The following is a 22855-nucleotide window of genomic DNA, read 5'->3' as shown; positions in this document are numbered from 1 at the left end:
GAACTCAGCTTTGATACTGATATAAATCAACGAGGCTCTGTGTCTTTTCTCCTTTATCTAAATCAGGAAACAAAAAAATCCTGTTATCAACTCTTCAGCTGTGTCTGCAGAGGCAGGTCCTACTGTAAATTGTTCTAAAGCAACAGTTATGCACATGTTGTGACTTTTAAGAAAAGATGGTTAAAATTAGAAGGGCAAGAATGCACTTTCACATAAAGGCTGGAAAAGCTGTCTGTAGAGTTTCTGTGATGGCATTTGTCATTAGGCAGATTCATGAACTTCATTATTAAATATTTAGTGGTATTACATTCTTTGCAACAGCTTCCTTTCTTCAAAACTGTATCACAGTCAGTTATGTTCTAGAGTACCATGTCCAGTTTGATGCTACGGAATACAAGAAACATGTGAATAAAGTGAAGCAAGTTCAGGGGAGCATGACCAGGTTGGTCAGGACCAAAAGACTTTCCCTGTGAGGAAAGGCTCAGGGGTCAGGGTTTCTTCAGTGCTTAAGGCATAAGGACAATAAGGAACAGGCAAAATTTGAATCCAGGTAAGTTTAGAGTCGATATTAGGAAAAATAAATCCACTGTTAGGACAGTTGGACACTGGAATAGCCCACCCATTGAGGGCTGTGATGTCTCCATCCTTTGACGGTTTTCATGAATTGACTGGACAAAGCTCTGGACAAGCTGGTCTAATCTCATGAATGACCCTGCTTTCAGCAGAGGGATGGACTAGAGATACCCTGTAGTTATTCTATAATCCTCTAATATTTCCAGATGTGGAAAAGTAATTTTGCAGAAATTCTAAATAAATATTTCAAGGTGAACTCTTCTTCCTACCCAGTTAATCCCTTAGACAGCAATTGAATACAAATATCCAATTACTTAAACCTTACTTTCCAACAACTTGAAGACTACTAAAGAGATCACACCTCTTATTTGCCATCTAAGGAAGGGAAACTTGAAAAAATTTTGGTCCTTTTTTAGACATGTCAAGCTGGCCTCTCTTCAAGCATTTACTATCCAGAAATGTTTAGAATAAGCTAGAAAAAATTATTTATAAAAGTGGTTTTCTTACATGGCTTTCCAACAGGCTAAGTGAGATCTTTATGTTCAGTTGGATAGAATCCAACTTCTTACTGGCTGCTGCTGTAAGTTTCTAAATTATCAAACTCATGTGGAGGAAAAAGAAAAAAAGGAAAACAAACATGCAATTCACAGGACACTGAGGACACTGAATAGGAATATGTATGAGACAGACTGAAAGAGCAAAGAGACAAAAAAACCCTAGTTTTGTGAAATTTCTAATACTGCTTTGCAAAGTGTTGTTTGCATGGCAGGGCCACTAACCAGCATGAAGTGCTGAATCGCTTTGTTCTGGCACAATTTGTCTACTAATTATAGAAACGAGTTTACCATGGGTTAGAAGTCATCCATTAAACTAAGCTAGACATTTCGATAGGAAGAAATGGTAAAGATCCAAGATTTTGTAGCATTAGAGCCAAGGTTTTACAAGTTTGACAGGTCATGTCACCAAACAAAGAAAAGGCAGAAGTCCAACAGTGATGAAGACGCTTCAAGACCACCCGAGGGATGAAGTCAAGAGATCGTTACCCAAATTCAAAACCAAAAGGAAAGCTCCATTCAAGATTTCACCCAGTCATTAATATGGAAATTAGAAGGTGTTAACTATGAAATTAAGACTATAAATTACTGATTTTACACAAACAAGCTAAGCAAGTTTTTGCCCAGTATGAACTGGCTTGCCTCCAACATTGTCAATACCAACCTTACTGCTATTAGAATACAAAACTTTCTCTTAGCAGTTATTTTTTTGTGGCGCTTTCGCTTATCACAGACAATTAGGAGTATTGAGTTTTCATTCTCAGGAAGAATCCATACTTTTTGGGACACTATCAAATGACTAAGAACACATTTATCAACAGAATCAAAGAGCAATATAGAGCAAGATCTTAAGTTCTTACTGCAGGTCATAATTATCAAATAACCTCGGATATAACAGAATTCTGGAAGCATACAGAATATATCCTACAAGCCAACTTCAAAGAAGAAGCATTTCCATGGAAACTATAGCTGTATCTCTTTATTCTAAACTGAAGACATTCCAAGCTTCAATACTACAGACATAATAAGTTATGGCAACATCCAATAAAGGTTATGGGGTAGGCCACTGCTGTCGCTTATGCTGGGCCCTGGGCCAAGCTACCTATACTATCCTATACTATACTATGTTTTACACAGATATACTAATGTTTTCTACCAGTTGTCAGCAACTGTTCTAGGATAGCTTTAAAACAAAATCTGATCATTCCTAGGCTGATGCTAATGCAGTCTTCATTATTGTTTTCAAATTTAAAACAGAAACTATATTGTGTATTTTAACAACAAAATCAAATTTCAGATTTTCTACAAGAGAATTGGAATAATTTTTTAAAGTACATATTTCAGTATGATTTATTTTCAAACTAAGCATATTTTTAGTTCTGTATACTCACCTTGAATTTTTTCTGGAGTTTCTGAAAACACTAATTCCACTTTGCTGTAATCAGGGAAACGGTCATCTGAAAACAAAGGACAGGATTTCAGCAGGCTGTCTCCCAGGAGAGCAGTTCCAGAACATTCAACAACCAGGATTCTCTATAGCCATCTATACACTTAGCCTCATCACTCCTCCCTTCTTACTTCCAGTTTGGTGATTTGCTTTCTAAAACCACATTCTTTGTGCCACACATTGTCCAGAAAAGACTATTTAAGTGCCAGCTGGAGTTTTGTTTACTTTCAAGAACAGTTAAAAGAAGAAAAGATGTACAGTTCCTAACCCTCTCTCTAGACAGACATGGCTGGGTTTGGCTTTTGTACAAAACACATCCATGAAAATTAAAATTGTTCCCTATGTTGGCTGAACTGCAGTACTTGACCACAAAACTTCTGTGTAGCCATATGTTTGTTGAATGTTGTGGGAAAACAGCTTGCTGGTAACATAGCGTGAGAGAATTACAATCCTTCATACAAACATAAAAATAAAACTGAAGTTATAATTCTGGAATATAAGAGGAATAGCACAACACATTTTCAAGTGTGTCTGAAAACTCTGTCTCCATTTTTGGATATTCTGAAGCATATTGAAAGATCTCCATACTCTAGCAGACTATGTCACAAACACAGTACCAGATGTTTTTTCATCAGCCAGAGAGGAGATCATTGGCTTAGCTCATCTTATTTCCTTCAATGGTGACTAACAGAGTCACCATTTAAACAAATGTCTATTGTTTTTATAAATGTAAGAGAAGGTGATAAAGCCTATGTAGGAGTATCTGAATTATTTTGACAAGTTAACTCACTTGAAGAGCTTTCCTTGTTTGTAGGTGTTTACCTGTGTTATGTACTATAAGTTAACTAACACAAAAATAAGGAAGGGAAAAAAAAAACAGAAATTAAGAATCCTTTTTAAAATGGGTGCTGAAGATGATCATCACAAGCAAGGCATATACTTGCACCCCCGCACACATACACATCCACCCAACTACAGAAGACAAGTACCTTTGTTGGCATTGTCCAAGTCTTCTTTGCCAAACACCAGCCCATGTCCTTGAATAGCTCCAGTGTGAAACTGAAGGCGAAAAACCACATCCCGAGTAGCTGACCTGTATTTTTTGTGATAACACTTCACCTAGAAAGAAAAAGAAACATGTATTTTCTTACAAATCTGAACAAACAAGTGCATATGCATTAGTTGCTAATTAAAACAGCCACAATGCAATTTACTGTAGACATTTCTGATGTTGAAACAAGCAGGGTATGCATTATTCAATCCTTTAAAATTAGATAGGCCCAAGGCAGGATATTTCTAGATGTGTAAGAAATAATAATCACTGTTTTCATCACTGTCTGTCACTGATCAGTAAGTTATGATTCGGAATCACAGCACTTGGCAGTACAATACTGAAATGCTGACCTGTATCCAGACTTGTTCACAGTATTAAATTAATGAATTTTAGCACACCCATTTCAAAATAACTGAAGAATACAAGGAACTTTTAGAAGCAAGCCTGCAAGCTGATAACATGTATTTTAGGACTTTTAAAAAACCTACTCTAGTGAAGACAGGATCCTGTTTCCTGTTACTGCGGAAAGTTGGTAGTAGTTTTGGCATCTTGGCAAGACCACAGAACTCTATAAAAACATCTAGTATGAATTTCAGTAGCTAAAAGCAAAAACAATATACCTAATCTGTACCATCTTCCCTAAAACTAAATCTATGGATATTTTACCTACTAATTTTCTGAGACAACTGTAATACAAAACCACCCAGCATTCTTAAAATAATTCATAAAAATTTTGGCAACCTTAGTCACAGGACTGAAAATTTTATTATATTATCCTGATTATATCAGGACTTTATGATAAGGCAGATTAATGAAATACATTAAAAAGAGAACAAAAATCACTTTTATTAAAGGCAGATTATGAAAAGTGTCCTAGATAGCAAATATCAAACAACTGAAGAGAAGTTATTCAAATTGAATTCACAGAAGAAAGATGTAGGAATTTATGGGGGTTGCTTCTGGAAGCTGGATTAAAACTTAAATTATGACATTCTTCTCACTCTAGGATTTGGAAAAATCTAACAAAAGCTGTTGTTCTCTGACCTTCATATAGTAACCTAATGATGTCTTAAATTCCAGAAGTTAATTAGTACTGAGCACATGCATGGCACATAGGATAACTTCTGAAATATTTCAGCCCATATATCAGAGATGATTTGTGGTATTTGCTACACAAATTACATATTCCTAATGCTTTGTAAGGGCTGGGAGACTCTCTGTGCAAGTAATCATTCTTTTATCTGAAAGTAAGGAGATTGTTTGTTCTTAGGGTTTTTTTCTTAAAGAGAATCCCCTACAGCATATTGACAATATGAGGGAAAACAGTATTTTCTTCTTTAGACAGTGCTTTACATGCACCAAAAGAAACATTGTGTATATTGTGAACACTGTGATCTCTACCTATTGAATGGATCTACTTCCTTTTAGTCCAACACAACTCCCATCACCACATCACTACTTAAATTACCAAAATATAAGGTAAAAGTTCAACTGTTTGATTCAAAAATAAATAAATGTTCATTCTTCACTATACTGAGCAACTCTATGTAACAGCAAAACACCATCACAAAGGATGAAAACTTTAAGTTTGCCCAGAAGTGAAAAATAGGCAGAAATGGAATTAAGATGCTCCAATGAGAGGTATTAGAATTAACCTGCTCCAAAATGTAGAATCAGTGTGAAAGTATCTGTGATAATTCCATTTAACTACATGTGAGCAAAAAAAAGCTTGAAAATAGCTTCTTTAAGGTTCTATACATTCCTCCACAATTTAATTTTTAAATTAAGACATTAACTTCTTCAGCTGCCCAAACAATCATATTATTTTTATATGAGGATCACATATGAGAGTTCCTGAAGATACAGAAGACTAAATACCTAAACAATAGATTTTATGCTTAAGCTTGTCAAGAGTTTTGGCTTTACACAGTTGTTGGATTTACTCTTATGTAATCTTATGCATAATCTTGTTTATTAAAATACTGACTCAGAGAATGAGTTCCTCCTTCTTTCTAGTTACTAATTCAAAGTAACAGCCTCAGATAATTTTAACTTAGATTAATTTAAATTTAATTAAAAATTAAAATTAACTTAGTTTAGCTTAAAATGAATTGTTTATGAAGATGTGGCCTCTCTTACAATCACTAATACTGTACATCTAAACCCAGATACTCAAAATATCTTTTAGTGCTCAGTACATATAGCAAGCTTTCAGTGACATCTAAGCATAACACTGAATTCTGACTTCACTACCTTCTGATGACATAATCCAGAATTAATGCAAGCCACTGTAATATGCTGGAAAATACCTACATGTATTTACAGATGTCAGTGCAGCTTTTCAACAGCTGCGTCTGTGCTGTATCACCACATGCTATTTACATTGTGTTAAATTCTCCAAAGCAAGGATAGTTTTTCCTTTTTGTTTTTTGGTGTTCTTTTTTAAACCATGCACTTCAAGTAGTTAAGCCTTTTGGAATTGGAGTTGAAGCATCCTGGAGATTATTATTTTCATCTGATACCACTGACGATTTCGCTTAGATATAATAAAAAATATTCAAAACTTAAGTGAAGCCTTTTGTTTAGGAAATACTATGCTGAACAAGACAGTGACTTGCTCAGAATTATCTCAAATAATAGCATGTGATTAATGAAGATGATCTCTTTTAAAACGAAGCAAGCATTACTGAAAAACTGTGCTCTTTTTTCATTCTAAAATCTCAGTTGAGTGATACTGAATTAATCTCAGACTGACTTTTGTTGTGATATATTCCACTTCCTTAGGCACTAACAGTCCACTAATGAGTTTGAAACTGTCTGAAATCCCCGAAGTATGTCCATTTATAAAAGTATATTCAAAAATTGTTTCTTGATTTTTCAGCAAAAGAAAGAATGAACAATATTCCAAGATGAATGGGGGAGGGAAGATAAAAAAATAATCTGATACTAAGGACCCCGTGGTGGTTTAAGAATGGTATTCCCCACTTTAGTGTTCCCACTTCAACACTCCAAACCACACATGGCTCAATCACTACCCATCTCCCTGTGACAGACTGGAAAGCAGAACTGCAGGCACAGAAGGCAAAGATCATGGGCTGAGATAAGAACAATTTACTGTAAACAGCAACGAGATAAAAAAACAACCCCCAAAAAATGAGGTTAGGTGGTAAGGAATAACCTCCAGATCGAACCCATGCCCCTCTTGGCTACTGTAGAGATTAACCCTGTCCTGGCTGGAATCAGGAGAGCCCACTTACAAAGAGGTGTAGCATTTGTCCAAGTAGGTAACATAAAAAAAAATTCTGAAATCTATTAGCAATTGCCCAGGAATGCTTTCTGACAATGCTTTCTCCTGTCATTCATTCTACATGTTATTCTGCTGGTTTAGTTTAACAACCTGAAAGACACAGCAACTATCTTTCTTTGCTTTCTCTGGGCTTAGCTGTATATGACAATCAAAAAAGAAAGCAGAGAGATTTAAAATTATAGTGCTGCAATGCATGATATTAGCATATATAAATTGCTTTCCAAATACTGCATGTTCTTGTAGAATCAGAAAGCTTTTGTTTTGTATCACATCTTTGTGAGTCCCAGAACTATTTAAAATTATTTAGGTCTTTTCTTTACAGCATATAGTGTTACAACTGTGCACACTGTCTGCCAAATTATAGGACAAAGGTATTTTAATGCCAAGCTACAAATACTTCCCAACGTAATCTTTATAAAGGAAATAGCAATACAGGTCTGACTGGAGTTGGTGATGCTATGAAATGGGAATGCTGAGAGTAGTTGTTTCCACTCAAAAAAATCCTCCAGTTTGACTTTTACAAGAATTTTGATTCCTGTGGAACTCAAAGATGATGACTGAATTAACTTAATAACATATTTTTGTAGTATCTCCAAGCATTTCCTCTATTTTTTTTACAAGGACACAAAACAGGTCAGAGACTGTAAACTAAATAGCACATGAATAGATTTTCATTCTATACAATTAACTTACCATAATATCTCCCTTCAGAAGCTGGGCAGGGTCTATAGCAATGCAGATTCGGTTTTGATTTTCTGACCCTATGCTGCTCAATAGGAGAAAAAAGAAAAATAAAATACGTGGTTTAAAGAGACAAACACACAAAACAAACAACGTCAGCAACAAAAAAGACTTCATAATTCTGCAGTTATGAAAATTAAAATCTAAATTCAAACATATTGGTAAATGCTCACAACTTACTATATTCCAGATGTATAAACTGGTTGCATAGCCTGGTATAACTTCAGAAAAGGCCGACAAGCTGCAAAGAAGTCAAGAGAAAGACTGTTTTGTAATATTTAGATAAACAATTACAACTAGGAAACTTCATGCACATCCAGAGCAAAGAGACACACAAGTGGTGCAATGCTGACTGACATAATATCCTTCAAAGCAAAATTGGCCTGATAGACACATTTCACCCTAAAAAAGTATTTTATTTTGTGAAAAAGAGACTTTTTCCTGATCTCTAGACTATGTCTGAATTTGGTAAGAGGAGCTTTTAAAGGATTCTGGTGAGGATGGAAACAAATTCTGCAAGAAAATAAAATTATTAAGGGAACAAAGAGAATGGCCAAAACAAATGCAAATCCTCCACAAAAAAATAAAAAGAATTTGCAAAATCTGACTTTATAGAAATAGTTCTTTTAGAAATAAAACCAGACTAAACAACATTGACAATAGATCATTGCAAATTTATGCTGATTATATTTCAAGAGACCAGTGTTATTTAACACTCAGATAACAAAAATACAGATCCATAGAATTGTTATAGAATCATAAATTGTTAGGTTAGAAAAAACCTTTAAGTTCATCAAGTCCAACTGCTAGAGCTGGATTTCCTTACTGTGCTCTAGCACAGTATCTTGTTTTACCATTTTAATTTTAAAGCCACTTAGTATGGCAAGCCACCTTAGAAGTACTGATGAGGTTGCACCTCAGGTACTGGGCCCAGCTCTGGGTCTCTTGCTTTAAGAAAGATACTGAGTTGCTGGAGCGTGTCCAGAGAAGGGCAATGGAGCTGGAGAAGGGTCTGGAGAGTAAGTCCTATGAGGAGAGGCTGAGGCACCTGGGGCTGTTTAGCCTGGAGAAGTGGAGGGGAGACCTTATTGCTCTATACAGCTACCTGAAAGGAGGTTGTAACCAAGTGAGGATTGGCCTGTTCTTCCAGGCAACTTGTGACAGGGCAAGATCCTCGAGCTGCGCCAGGGGAGGTTCAGCTTGGACATTAGGGAGAATCTCTTTATGGAAAGGGTTGTTAAGCACTGGAACAGACTTATCCAAGAAGGTGGTGGAGCCACTGTCCGTGGGGGTGTTCAAGAAACTAAACGTGGCACTTGGTGCCATGGTCTAGTTGACAAGGTGATGATCAGTCAAAGGCTGGACTCAATGATCTTGGAGGCCTTTTCCAACCTAAATGATTCTGTAATTCTCTAAGCACACCATATCCAAAAGACTTTTCCACAGAAAATCCAATCTCAAAAGAGAAAAGAGATTATATTTAAAATTATTTCCTAAACAAAGAGGAAACGACTATGAAACCTGACCAGGTTCTCAGATCTTTTGCAGTAACAAGGGCTCACAACTGTTCAGAAACTACATAGACATGAATAGCACCAATTTAAGAGAGAACAAGAAACTCATTTGACCTGCTCCAATTTTTACTCTTAGGATGTTTCTCTTCTGGTTTCTTTATTGGGGATATTTGGATGAATATCCAAGAAGGTATTAACTCTACTTTGGGATTCACGCAGGCTTTCTAGAAAGCTCCAAAATGAAACAAGTCAAACGTATACCCGAATAGGAAAAGTTAGGCAATTTACCTCCCCCAGCATCTAAGCTTGGGATGCCATGAAGGATAACATAGTGCAGGAAAAGAGGGGTTGCATTCATTTTCACAGATCCAGACAGAAGGCCACTTAAGAATTGCACGTATCTAAAAATACAAAATTTATCTGAATTAAATAAAATCAGTAATATCAGGGAAATATTATTTACACATTGATGTTTCTAGATCATGGGTAATGAATAGCATCATGAACAGCACTGTAACTCCAAAATAATAATCTTCACAGAACAGCATTAAAAGACACTTTAATTCAGCACTTTATGAAATGCATTGCTGTTGTTGATATCTTCAGTTTAGTTATTTACATCACTACTCTAAATAAGAACTAGAAGATGCAGTAAAGTCAATTGTTTTGGTACACATTCTTAGTTGCAACTGTAGGTCTTAAATGGCTTTCACAGCACCATGATATGGGTCCCACTTCATTTAATAAAGTTCACTTCATTAAAACAAGAGCAAGAAGTGTCCTGTCAGGAATCTTAGCACTAACAGCAATGCAGTCAAGTAACACCTTCATAATGAGAAGTGATCTTCAGCACAAAACAGAGGACAATTACCATAGCAATGTGAAAATCATTCTATCTCTGCTATTTAATGCCCAGTTTAGTCACAAGTTCCCAAGCAAATACATGCAAGTGAACATCACCAAAGTAATACATGCAAGTGAACATCACCAAAGTAAATGTATGTTAAAAAAATTCCTCTTATTTCCTTAAATAAGCAAGGCAAATCAGTCTCCTTTAATTTTTCTACTGGATTGGAGTCCCTTTTTCTCCAATGCCTATGAGATGATCATCATTTAACTTTATTCTCAGGAATGTACAGCAGAAAGAAAAATCACTTCCTTCCCCCTTTATGCACAGATCTCTTTAACTGAACTCATACTGCACAACTGAAGATATTCTCCCAATATCAACAGCTTTACTACCCCAGAATGGAGGTTGTGGTTGTTTAAAACAGGTTTCATTTTACAGAGAGCTAGCAAAGTTCAATTTATTTTGAAATGTTAAGAAAAGGCAAATTTTCCTTTTGGTTTCCTCCTATTCTGAAAGTATTCGGTACATCAAAAGCACAAATTTACAAATTGTCACACCTCAACAAAAAACAATGTGGTAAAACATTTTGTCAGTGACCTCTTAGTCTGAACATTTTCTCTCCACCTGCTTTTAATTATTCAAAAAATTTGACTGTATTTTTGAAAGCCTCAAGGCAGTGCATTTAAGAGGCCTATAGGCAGTTGGTTTATCGTTGAGAAGAGTGTTCACAGATTTATCCTGAAAGTCTATGAGAAATTTTTTTCATATGAAGGGTCTGTATCTGCATTTCTCATTCAGGCAAGTCCTCAACTGCATATCCGAGAGTAAGTGTTCATTTTGTCAGAATGGATTCACAATAGGAGCTGTGGTCTACAGTTACTTTTCTTGCCCCTTTTACAGTACCCAACTAGCAGTGGGGAAAAGCTAAGTGACATTTTTCGGACTGATGCACTTAATGGCCACAATTTATCTTTATCTGGACAAAACTTAGTGGATAAATGTTTCGAAAAACAATTAATGGATTTATTTTCATATTTTTTCATATGGAGATCACCTAAGTTACATCTAAGCTACATTTATACGCCAGCTGGATTTTAACAAGGACATCACTAATTATTTTTTCCCTATTTTTTTCAGAGAAAAGGCATATTAAAAAGGTAGGTCAGGCCACTGACTGATCAGAATGGGAACAAAAAAGGATTTAAATTTATCCACAAATATTAGAGTTAAGTTTTCTCTGCAATAGGATTAGTAACCACTGGCAGGCCAGGAAAAGGCAGGAGAATAGAATGGTTCTGACAAATGGTTTGGAGAACCTCCTCTGTTCTCATGGGAAATAACAGCCCAAAGTACCTGTAAGTGTGTACGCCCGGAGGATGGTAAGGGCAGCTCAAGTTCAGTACAGTGAGCAAATATGTTAATAATGAGTCAAGACATGAACTAAGTTATTTCTAAGACCCTCCTCCTAGGCACCTCCAGGACAATTAAGCAAGTGTCCTTGAAGAGGGTAGGAAAAGATAGATATAACTACCCACAATTATTTATTCTCTAGCTTTAGGGCTCACATACAGATCACCTAAGTTAGTGGCTATTGAAGCTTCCTTTCTACATGGTTGTAAAAACAATTTACAGGCTGCTGTAAGGGTTGGGGGCTCTCACTGAAATATGTCTGCTGCATAAGGCTTCTTGATGGAAAGATTAACAACATCTATTCCCTTTTGCTGCTTTGGTTTGCACTTCTTATGTGGTAGGCAGCATTCTCAAATCCTTATTATTAAAATGCAGTACACATATACGCAAACATAAAAATTAAACAAACCAAAAAAAAAGGCCAGTAAACTTCTAGCTATGAAAAGTTTATTTGAAATCTAATGGAATGCTGTGTTACTATTTTTCAACTTAAGAGCTATGCACGCCACCAAATGGGTTCAAAAAGTAACAGAAAAGGTTTTCTTATTTATAGATTAACAAAACCCAATGCCTTATGCTAGTTGTTATTACTAATTTTTCTGCTTTAATTATTAGCAAAGTCTTCTACTTTAAACAACTTCTAAAATGCCCACTGCATACATGTGGATTAAGACATAAATGAACAGCAATTACCAAATTAAACCCAGCTGATATTTCATATTTCTAAAAGAAGATTCACCTATATCACAATTAGTCTGAAGGATATCACTCTCTTCGGGTACTGAATCCTTCACTACCTCTCATCAAAACAAGGTAAATAGCAAACCCCAAAACTATTCACTTTCCAAAACGCTTTGAGTCCTAACTCAACTTTGTTCATGCAGACTGGAAAGGCAACACATCCAAACAGACATAATGAATAACACATGCTTTGACAAACATTTCCCAGCATGGAGATGGAGCAAATGCATAATCTGCAGATCCTTTAAACAAGTAGTACTAAGATCTTTACTGCACACTAACCAGCACACACTCCATACACATTGTTTGTGCCACCATGAGTTCATTATTACCTTGGAAGAATCAAGAAATACATTGTGACATCTCTTTAGTAACAAACAACTCACTAAGAACCCGTTTAGACAACTGTGTGGCACAAAAGATCTGTCTTGGACTACGTGGAGGAACTGAAGGAGAGATCTCATCAATCAAAGAATATTAATATAATATAGAGAGCGCTAATATATAATATAGAGTGCTGAGAGCTCAGGAAGCATTGGAGGATCTTATGGAAATAGTCTTCACATACCAGGAGAGGGAGTAAGGAATGACAGCAGAAGATAATGATGACATTTCTTACTGGTATGAATTAGAAACAAACTGAATACCTTCTTTGGGATGGCTGCATTAAAGCTGAAACTTTATCATCAAAGAACTTCTTCATAGCAAATCTGTCTAGAGCCTGGTCAGCACTGTCAAAAGAGAAAAACAGATGCCATGTTATTCTGCCTTTTCCTGGCAATTCATCAGGTCACTGCTTGAAATATGCAAAAATATCTGAAAGGAAAGGAAAGAAAAAGAGGGAAGCAAGGGGAAAAAAAACCAGAAAGAAGCACCTAACTAGCAACTTTAGCACTCTGGACATCGGGAACAACAATGTATTTTCCACTGAGACCTTCTCATTTGGCACCTTAAGGCAGTTTCCTTCCTGAAACAGAGCAGCTACACCATTGCTCAATTAACCAGATTGCATACTTCCAACATGAGTATGTTAAAGGCATAATGCAGCAAACTTTGGCAAAGCCAAGCAGCTCAGGCTGCCAAAGAAGGATACTCGCCATCGTTTCCTGAGAGTGCCACTGGGGAGTTCTCTCTACAAAATACAAATTAACTCCCTTTTTCAAAAAGAACTATACTACCAGGCTAGAGATCATTTAAGCAGTCAACAATTCATTTAGTCTTTGTTTCCTGTGCCCTGAGCCACCAAGGAAGAGACTATTTAAAACACAGTTGGCAGTCTTTGAAAAGGAACTGTTTTACATTAGACAACCACAAACTCTTCAAATGCACTACTAAGGAGCAACATATTTCAAAAAATTCATTTTTTCTACTCTCTATCCAGAATGGCTCTGATGGGGGTCTTCTGCATCTGTGTGAAAGAAGGCAAGAGGATATAGAAAAACTAAACAGAAGTCCCAAAAATCAGTAGGAATGCTGTTAATCATATATCCTGAGTAATGTACTATGCTGATACTTTTGTACTGATTTCAGATAAAAGTATTGTGTCTCATAATAGATGTAGCTGACAGTGTTAATGTACATCAGGACATAGAATAACTCAAAATTTCAAAATATAAGTACACACAAAACCCTCAACTTTTTAATTCCACATCTAGTTCAACCTAAATGAGTTGAGAGAAAAAAAATCTGTGCAAAGTATATATACATGTATCAGGATAAAAATGGAATTTATGCCTTTTCCAAAAACGATGTAGAAGCTGCCAACTGTCTTTACAGGTTACTATATCAGGCTGTAAAGTAAAACCTTTTCTTCAAGGTTGTTAAAGATTACACACTGTGAATTTAGAATATTCTTGAACTAAAACCCTTTTTTTCACCCAATCCATCATATATCTTTATACATCTTCACCCACACTACCATCCAGAATTTAGGCAACCCAATCCGAAGTGGCCAAAGACTGCTAGTACTTTGCTTGTTGAAACAGAGTATACCGACAATTACAAAGAGCTCTGTTTGACCTTATTAAATTTGATGGCATATTATTCCTTCCTAAATGAGAAAAATTAGATATTATAACACATAACCAAAGTGGACTCACATCATTAAGGATTTTTCACAGAATCATAGAATGGTTTGGCTTCAAAGGGACCATAAAGATCACTTTGTTCCAATCCTTCTTTCACTTGACCAGGATCCTCAAAGCCCCATCCAGCCTGGCCTTGAACATTTCTAAGGATGGGGCATCCATACCTTCTCTGGACAGCCTGTTCCAGTGTCTCACCACCCTCACAGTAAAGAATTTCTTTGTTATATCCAATATTTAATCTAAATCTGCCTTCCTTCAGTCTATAGCCATCTCCCTTGTCCTAACACTTCATTACCTCGAAAAAGTTCCACTCCATCCTTCTTGTAGGCTCCCTTTAGGTACTGGAAGACTGCCAGAAGATCTCCCTGGAGCCTCCTCTTCTTCAGGCTGAACCCCAGCCCTAACCCTCTCAGTCTGTCTTCATAGGAGCAGTGCTAACCCTAAATTCACGATACTTCACTAAGCCTAGATTTTTTGGCATGTTGCCATGGTTTAGGAATGGTATTCTCCAATTTAGAGCTCCCACTGTGACTCTAAACCACATTCTCCATCCCCAGCAGCGAGATGGAGAGAATTGAATTGGAGGCACAAAAGGCAAAGATCATGGGTTTTCCTTTTTAGCATAAGAACAATTTACTGGAAACAGCAATGAGAAAAGAAAATCAACAGTAACAGCAACAATGATACCTTTCATTGCTGGGCTTAACAGAACAACACGTGGATGTGATTGCAATGGCATTACTAAAGTGTATTTATAGCCAGGAACCACCTTTAAGAACGACAACTTTAAGGATTGTAACACTGAGATCACACCACAGCACTGTACTAACCTCACCTGACAGATTGTGTCATTCACAATACTTCTCAACAAAATATTATGAAACTGGGGCAAACACTGCTGAAATTACTACTTGAACAAATTCAAGCAGTAATTCAAGGGTTTTTTTCAGCACATATTGGTGTACACAATGCCCCCAGTTTCTTGGTCTATAATAACCTCTTGATGGGGCTTACCTTGGCCAACACAGATTACTTTCTGAGATTCTCATTTTACTGAAATCCATCAGTAATTTGCCATCAACCTCTAGTGATTTAAGACTCCATCAACTACAGTAGTGGATCAAATGTATTACTGACAGGCTGGTGTCAATTCAGAACCAAATTTGATTTAACCATAGCATTTAGAAGGAATTTTTATTTTTATACATTTATGTATGTATATATAAATCAAGGGAAAATGATATGGTTAAAAGCCAAGAAAACTCCCAAGAACACATTTTATCCTTTCTGAGACCATTTGTTAAATTTTATCTTTGTTGACATAAATTATCAATTGTCATTTCATAATTTGAGCATTTCAAAGAAACCAAATAAAATCAAGTAATCAAACATCTACTGTTTGCATTGACTACAAAACAAAGATTGGATTATGTCTTAAACTGCATTCTTCACTTTGATCAACGTCTAGGAATTTTCTAGTCAAATACTGTTTCCAGTTCTTTTTCCTTAAGTACTTTAAAAATAATTTCTCACTGACTCAAAAGCAGCTACTTGATGGATGTGGCAAATAGAGAGGTTTAATAGAATGAAGATGTTATCATTATATAAAAATGGTTTCCTGCACGTTTCACCATTCATCTTGAAACATCCTTTAGAAAAATTTCCTGCAAAACATTAAAAATCTCAGTTTCAAAGAGATGTTGGAGTGTCACCTAGTCCAACCTCCTGCTGAAAACAGGACTACAAGAAAAGTCTGTCATGAAAGCAGCTCCATTAAAGACATGCTGCAAGACTCTTTGAGAAGAAAATCTGACAAACCAGAATTGACAAACAACAAACTGAAAGACAGCACTCAACTAAAAGGCATTTTCCCTGATGGTCATTGTAAAAAACACACAACATGCATTATTTCCACTTACCTTGCAGAAACATTGATGAAGTGCATATACGATGATATGACTACGCCTATCCTTCCTTTTCCTCCCTGTATTAGGAAAAAGGGAATGATAATGCCCAATAATTTAATAAATAAGTTATTTTTATTTAAGACCCATAGCATATACAATTTTAAGACATGAGATTCAGACAGTCCTTTTACTCATGCATCCCCTGTGTTGATGGAAGGGTGGAAATAATGGGCAGCAGCTTATCTGTCAATGCAAGCTGGCTTAAAAATGACAACAAAATCCACTAAATAGGATTTCTATGTGCATGCCTGTCAAGTCTTACCGATTTAAAGGAATTATCTGGGGGGAAAAAAGAAGAAAAATTGTATCAACTGTTCTAATATTTTATTTTTTTTCCAGAAACCATTCACAAGTTTAGACAGTGCTGCATTTTATAGCATCAAATGCTACAAAGTATCTATTTTGAAAAGGACATGACTTTCCAACAGGTTTACGTATTTTTACCTCCCCAACACCTGAGATTTACAACTGACTTTCCATGGATAATTTTAAAAAATGTTCCAAAATGGTTTAAAATAAATTTACATGACAAATTCAGTACAATTTACCAAGCAGTAATTCTCATGGATTTCAAAACATTTTCAGTCTCTCAGCTGATACACGTATGTGGCTGTATCTATTTTTGCAGCTGGAAACCAAAATTACCAAAAAGCTTTAAGCAACAACATGCATTATCAATTTGTATGTAACTGTATATCTAGAAATACTTTCCCTTTTCTTTTGCCCAGTGGATGGGCTGTTCTCCTGGTTGCAGTCCTGCAACTAGAAAGACTTCAAGTGTTTCATATGATAATGGTATTCTGTCTAAGAAAGTCAGGACTAGGGACTATACAACCTGACTTGAAGAGAAGTTTTGGTCCCATTATCACTGTCCTTTTGTTTAGAATAACATCTACCAGTGATACAGAAAGAGTTTTGCCTCAGGTGTCACCAGCATAGCTACCAACTCAGACAAAGGTTTTTCTTTATTTCTCTTCATTGTGACCAAGCAAGGGAAAGTAACAGGGCACTCTGGTAGCTCTGCTATGAGGCACTGCAGTTAAAACCTTGTCCTGCAACAAAATTCCTGAATGTCACAGAATATGAAGAGTGTCTAAAGAGTTTCCTATCAAGCTGGAAAAACCTCAAGCTTCTAAATACACCTAGAAAAGTAACAGTGATCTTTGCATGATGTGAGTTAACATCACTGCATGCCATACCTGCCGTCATCATAAAGAGCAATCTATAACAATCACTCAAGATCAGTGGATTTCAGCTTACTTTTATCAACTGAAGATCTGGCACACTGTTTCCAACACTGAAAACAGATCATACTTATTATTTTTTAAAATGAGTAAGAATAAAGGATAATGTTTTTGAAACTGAATAGGCAATGTGTATACACAAAGCTCACTTACCCTGCAATGTATCACCACCACGTGTTGAGGATCACTGTTCAGCCATGACTCCATAGCCTTGCAGATGGTGCACACCTTATCAAGAAGTGGAGCATGGAGATCAGGCCACCCCACATCCATAATCTGCAGTTAAACAAGGAACATTTACAAGAGAGACCATGACCACAGTGTCACACATTATAATCTGTATTCAAATAACTGGTGCTCCAAAGTCTCCATAGTTTTTCCAATGACAGATAACCGTGCCATTCAAATGCCATGATGCTTAGAGGTTTCTTAAGGGGAAGAAAGAAATTCATTTGTTTTTAAGATTCTGGTATTTTTATAGAAGTAAATAAACAAAAATTCCACCCCTCGTTCCCTAATCTCACCAACCACTTGACAATATTTCTGAAGACCACAAGTTCTTACAGATATTTCAATCAGAAATTCAGGTACTTTGTAACAGTAAAGAGGGTCAGAATTAGAACAAAGAATGTATTTTTCATTGGTTTCAAATGATTTGAAATTTATTTCCTTCATGAGCAACAGCTACAGCATCTCAGAATTTTGTTCATATCTTCTACTCAGCTTTATTCACTACATAATACTGTTTATTCAACCTATATGCATGTTTAACAGTAACAAAATCAGTAACCATGAACAATTTAAACCCTTCATGACCAATACAGCACTCAAAAGGTTAAAATTAAGAGTTCTTTTACTACTTTACTCAGGTAACATATATCCATGTAGATCTACTGGGTAAATACACACCTGTGCTACTCTGACCTTATAATAGACGCTGAAGAGTACCTACACACCATTTTTTTACAACAAACAAATACAACAATTAGTGAGGAACAACAAGAGACAAATCATTCTGACATTCCTTATGTCTCTATTGTGCAGAGATGGGCGGTCCCGTGGTGTAATGGTGAGCACTCCAGACTCTGGATCCCAAGGTCCTGAGTTCGAGTCTCAGTGGAGACCGTATCGGGCAGTTCAAGCCTCCCTGCCATCCAATCCCGTCAGATCTCGGATGCTCAGCAGGGTCAGCCCCGGTTAGTATCGGCTGCTGCAGACAGTCCTGAGGACTCACTGTCACTGTCCAAGCTCGCTCAGCCGTGGCAGATGGACCTCAGGACTGAAACGGTGGGGCCAGTTCTGCGCATGCTGTGCCTCACCTAAAAAATCCACTGCGCAGGCTCGAAGGGCACACCCCCACCTGGGGAGAGCCCTTCCCAAGTCTTCGTTCACGAAGTTTGGCCATACATACATTGTGCAGAGAACCACGTAAAGGGCGTACAAAAGGGAAACCCTTTATGAACCAAATTCACTGCCTTCAGCTATCTGAATGTACATTACAGGGAACAATCCCAGTACCCTGTGAATGCACGAAGACATTAAGATACTTAAAGGAAAATTCATAGCACTCAATAAGCGTTTTTCACAAGTCACAACAGGCTTCAGGTCCTGTGTGTAAAATCTAAGAAAGCAACAGCTATGTAAAACACAGACCTAAGAAACACAAAACAGGCCTTGGGAAAAAATAAAATGGGGTGCACATGGGGCTTTTTATCATCTTTCAAAACTTGTTCTCTTACTCTGTATACCAACACTTGAATAGCTTCAGGGCTTATTAGGCCATTTAAGTTGTATTTACCACTAGAATGAGATGTTATGGAAGACAATACCTTTGGGTTAAGCTTGGCGAGGTCATATCTCTTTTCAGAGAGGTTTAATACCTGTTCAGAGAAAAAAAAAGAAAAAATATCAACCATCAAGACTCTATAATTTATGTAGTAAACAGCTGTATTTTAAACATGAAAATTACAAGAAATAACAGTGATATGGCTTCAGGTTTACCCACTGTTCTACTAAACTGAATTAATATTTGAAGTCAGGTAGCACTAGCAAATATATTTTAGGTATTTAGTTGTTATATGATGAAGCTGAAACTAAATGCACATTTCAAAAAAGGACAATTAAAATTCTACTACCTCTTAATGATTTTGCATGGATTTGAGTTAGAGGTATATTGAGAGACCTGGGCATCATGCAAAAAAACTGCACAGTATAAGAATTAACTATGAAAAGTCTGTGAGGTTAGTATAGCATTAAATATTCAAATTTGCTGGCTGACAAGAAAATCTGTAAAATTTTGCAGGGACAATATGACATAGCTATTTAATTACAGCTTAGCCTATGTGATCTTCCAACTCTTCTGTTAACTCCTCAGATAACAAGTTACCAAACACTTAGTGCTAAATAAGGAACAGTTACAGAAACAGACTGTAAAATGAACAAAAAGAAAGCAGTCTATACAAGTATAACTGACTCTTTCATAAGAAAGTACAATCAAGATCAATCAATAACAAAAAGCTGAAATACAAATACTGAAGAACTGAAACAATGCAACTGAGGTAGATTTTCATACACAGTGTGGCTATTTCACACCACAAATTAAGTACAGGTGACATAATCATTGGAAAAGGTCTCATTACACTGTTAGAATGGGATAAACAGATCATAAATTTGAGAAAGAGTAAATATGAGATGTGTCCATTGTGATGTTTAATATTACCCAAGGACAATTTAAGAACCCTTTTTTAAAGTGCAACATTTTTCTGAAATGTTACCTTTTGGCATTAACCTCTGCTGGCTCAGCAAAGCAGCCAAAAGCCAAACAGGTTAAAGAACTATATAATTTCCCTTCTAGAAACTGGTGCCTGCTGCTCACTGATGTGGTACCTAAAAATGTGCAATCCCATCATGGACATAGATGGAAACCAAAAGTGTCTTCTACAAATGAGAAAAACTTTTTTCTAGTTTCCTGTTAGCTTTAGTATTTGCAAACAAATTAAGAGTTGCAGTTCTCAGTACAGAATACTTAAAATCAGTGATAAAGCTATGTTAAGAAATCAGTTAACTAAAATTTTCCATAGGAAACAAAAGGGTTATGTATAATAACTTTTTTATTCATTTTTCTTGTTGTTTTATTTAAGATCAATGTAAAATTCATGTGTGTCAGAATACAGTCCTGTTCATGATGGATATTTGTCACTGCTGGATCAAACTCAAAAACACCATTGTCCCCAAGTCTCTGTCAAGTTATAGTGAGATATAACTGAGATACTCCAGGACTTCTCTCAGTATTAGAATAAAGTCCAGAAGATACAAGAACCAACATTTCTCATGTAACAACAAAACAAGACATCACAGAAGTCTTTGAAGAGAACATATGCTATAAATAGATGCCAGTGTGTGGGGGTTTTATCTGGGGTAGACTTAATTTTCTTCACAGTAGCTCACAGTAGTTTGGATTTATGTTGAAAATGGTGTTGGTAACATGGGGGGATGTCTCCATTATTGCTGGGCAGCACTTACACAGTGCCATGGGCTTTTCTGTCTCTCACACCACCCCCCCAACGAGTGGGCTGGTGGTGCACAAGAAGTTGGAAGAGGACACAGCCAGGGCAGCTGACCCCAACTGGCCAAAGAGATTGTCCATATTATATGACATGCTCAGCATATTAAGCCTGGGAAGAAAGAAGTGGAGGCATTCAGGGTAATGATGTTTGTCTCCCCAGGTCACCACTATGCAAAGACCTGCTTTCCTGGAGATGGGTGGATACCTGCCTGCTGTGGGAAGCAGTGAATGAGCTCCTTGCTTTGCGTGGCTTCTATTTTACCTATTAAACTGTCTATCTCAAGCTGTGCCTTTTCTCACTTTTACTCTTCCGGCTCTCTCCCCCATCCCACTATCGGGAAGTGAGTGAGCGGCTGTGTGGGATCAAGTTACTGGCTGGAGTAAAGCCTTAACACAGTGGAAGGTTAAATGCATTCTTTTTTAATCCCTTTTTGGCTTATCCTAGGTCTACTTACTTGTATTTTGGTACAAGAAAGAGGAGCCATAGCATCCGTTTCTACATTGTTACCTGTTGGAGAAGTCACATTTCTTCCAGGTACCAAAGTCTGCATTGAAGATTTTTTTTTATTTAGGACAACTAAGCAGAGAAAAATTTACTGTAAGCTATGGCCAGGCTTTCATAAGGAGTCTGGTCTCAGACTGTCAAAGTATAATCCTCTACTCTTAAGAGAAATTAGATATTTGTGATTTTTTGTTCATACTCTTCATAACAAACAGACTCAAACAGGAAACAATGCACTCACCCAATTCTTTGGGTGTATCATTCCCTTCTCTGTTCTCACTATCAACTATAGTGAAAAGAGAACAACTTGACAAAATTGACAAACGCTGATTTGTAGTATATGTTCCGCTAGCTGAGACTGACCCAGCAAAAGAGTAGAACTGTCCTTATCAACCTCAGCAGAACTGCTGACTTGCACACCATTTCATGGAGATTTTGGGGGCTTTTTCCTTTGCTGATACATATGTGCCTCTTGAGCAGGCTGAAGAGGTGTTCAAAACATAAGAAACAAAAGATAGTTTAAAAACAAACAAGCTCTCTGAATCTACAACCTGGCTGTGGTTTGTCAAGTTATCTTGTGAATTCACAGAAACATACTTGGAGCAGAAGGCATCAAGCTTTCTTTTGACCAAGACAGCTGATTTCCAAAATACAAATTAGAAAATAAATTAATAAATAGAACAAAACTAAAGCACAATGAAAAAACATCCAGCTTTGCAAGAGAAACTGACTACAATTCCTCTCAGAGAGAGGACATACTGAACATGAATTACCATTTATCAGAGTTTTGTACTACAAACAGTGACATGTAACTGGATTGAGACAACAGGCTTATACTGCTGTCCCATAGAAAAGGCCACTGAGAATAGCTGAATTTGCATCTCTAAAGCTTTATGTATAGGTCACCTTCAAACTATTACTATTTTGAGCCTCCTTAGGTACCAGTGTCTCATGAAAGAGAAGTCAAGAGCACCAAAGCTGAATGCTGGGGACATCAGACCATGTCACAATTATTACACATGCATCTTGAGGACAATCTGGTTCATAATGCACCTATGACATCTCCGCTTGAGAGGAAAAAATAACTTATTTAAATCATATTTGACTTTAATAGTTTATACACACTAACTAAAAAGCTAGTAGTAGAAAAAAAGCAACTAAAATACTGGCTTTGTTTTAAATTCACTTTCATAGAACAAGCTGAGACAATATATGCCATGGCACTAGCCAGGAAAAAAAAAAGAAAACATTTAAAAATCTGCACATGGAGATCACTACAGATTTGCTCACAACCTAATT

At 36.6% G+C, this 22855-nt stretch overlaps 1 protein-coding gene across 4 annotated transcripts in view; it reads right to left on the bottom strand.

Annotated features, from left to right (window-relative positions):
* Positions 1-22855, bottom strand: part of TNS3 (tensin 3) — a 201629-nt gene that overhangs the window by 74156 nt on the left and 104618 nt on the right. For all 4 annotated transcript variants that reach the window (XM_071553419.1, XM_071553418.1, XM_071553421.1 and 1 more), the window contains 9 exons: positions 19319-19369; positions 17643-17765; positions 16198-16262; positions 12839-12922; positions 9479-9591; positions 7857-7917; positions 7629-7701; positions 3564-3693; positions 2519-2584 (listed from right to left, as the gene is read on the bottom strand). In XM_071553419.1, coding sequence (XP_071409520.1) covers positions 2519-2584; positions 3564-3693; positions 7629-7701; positions 7857-7917; positions 9479-9591; positions 12839-12922; positions 16198-16262; positions 17643-17765; positions 19319-19369 — 766 coding nt within the window. The remainder of the gene's footprint in view (positions 1-2518; positions 2585-3563; positions 3694-7628; positions 7702-7856; positions 7918-9478; positions 9592-12838; positions 12923-16197; positions 16263-17642; positions 17766-19318; positions 19370-22855) is intronic.

This window comes from Pithys albifrons, chromosome 4 (assembly GCF_047495875.1).
Source record: "Pithys albifrons albifrons isolate INPA30051 chromosome 4, PitAlb_v1, whole genome shotgun sequence".
In the NCBI taxonomy this organism is placed as follows: domain Eukaryota; kingdom Metazoa; phylum Chordata; class Aves; order Passeriformes; family Thamnophilidae; genus Pithys; species Pithys albifrons.
The sequence above is the reverse complement of the archived record's forward strand: the minus strand, read 5'-3'. Positions and strand labels throughout refer to the sequence as shown.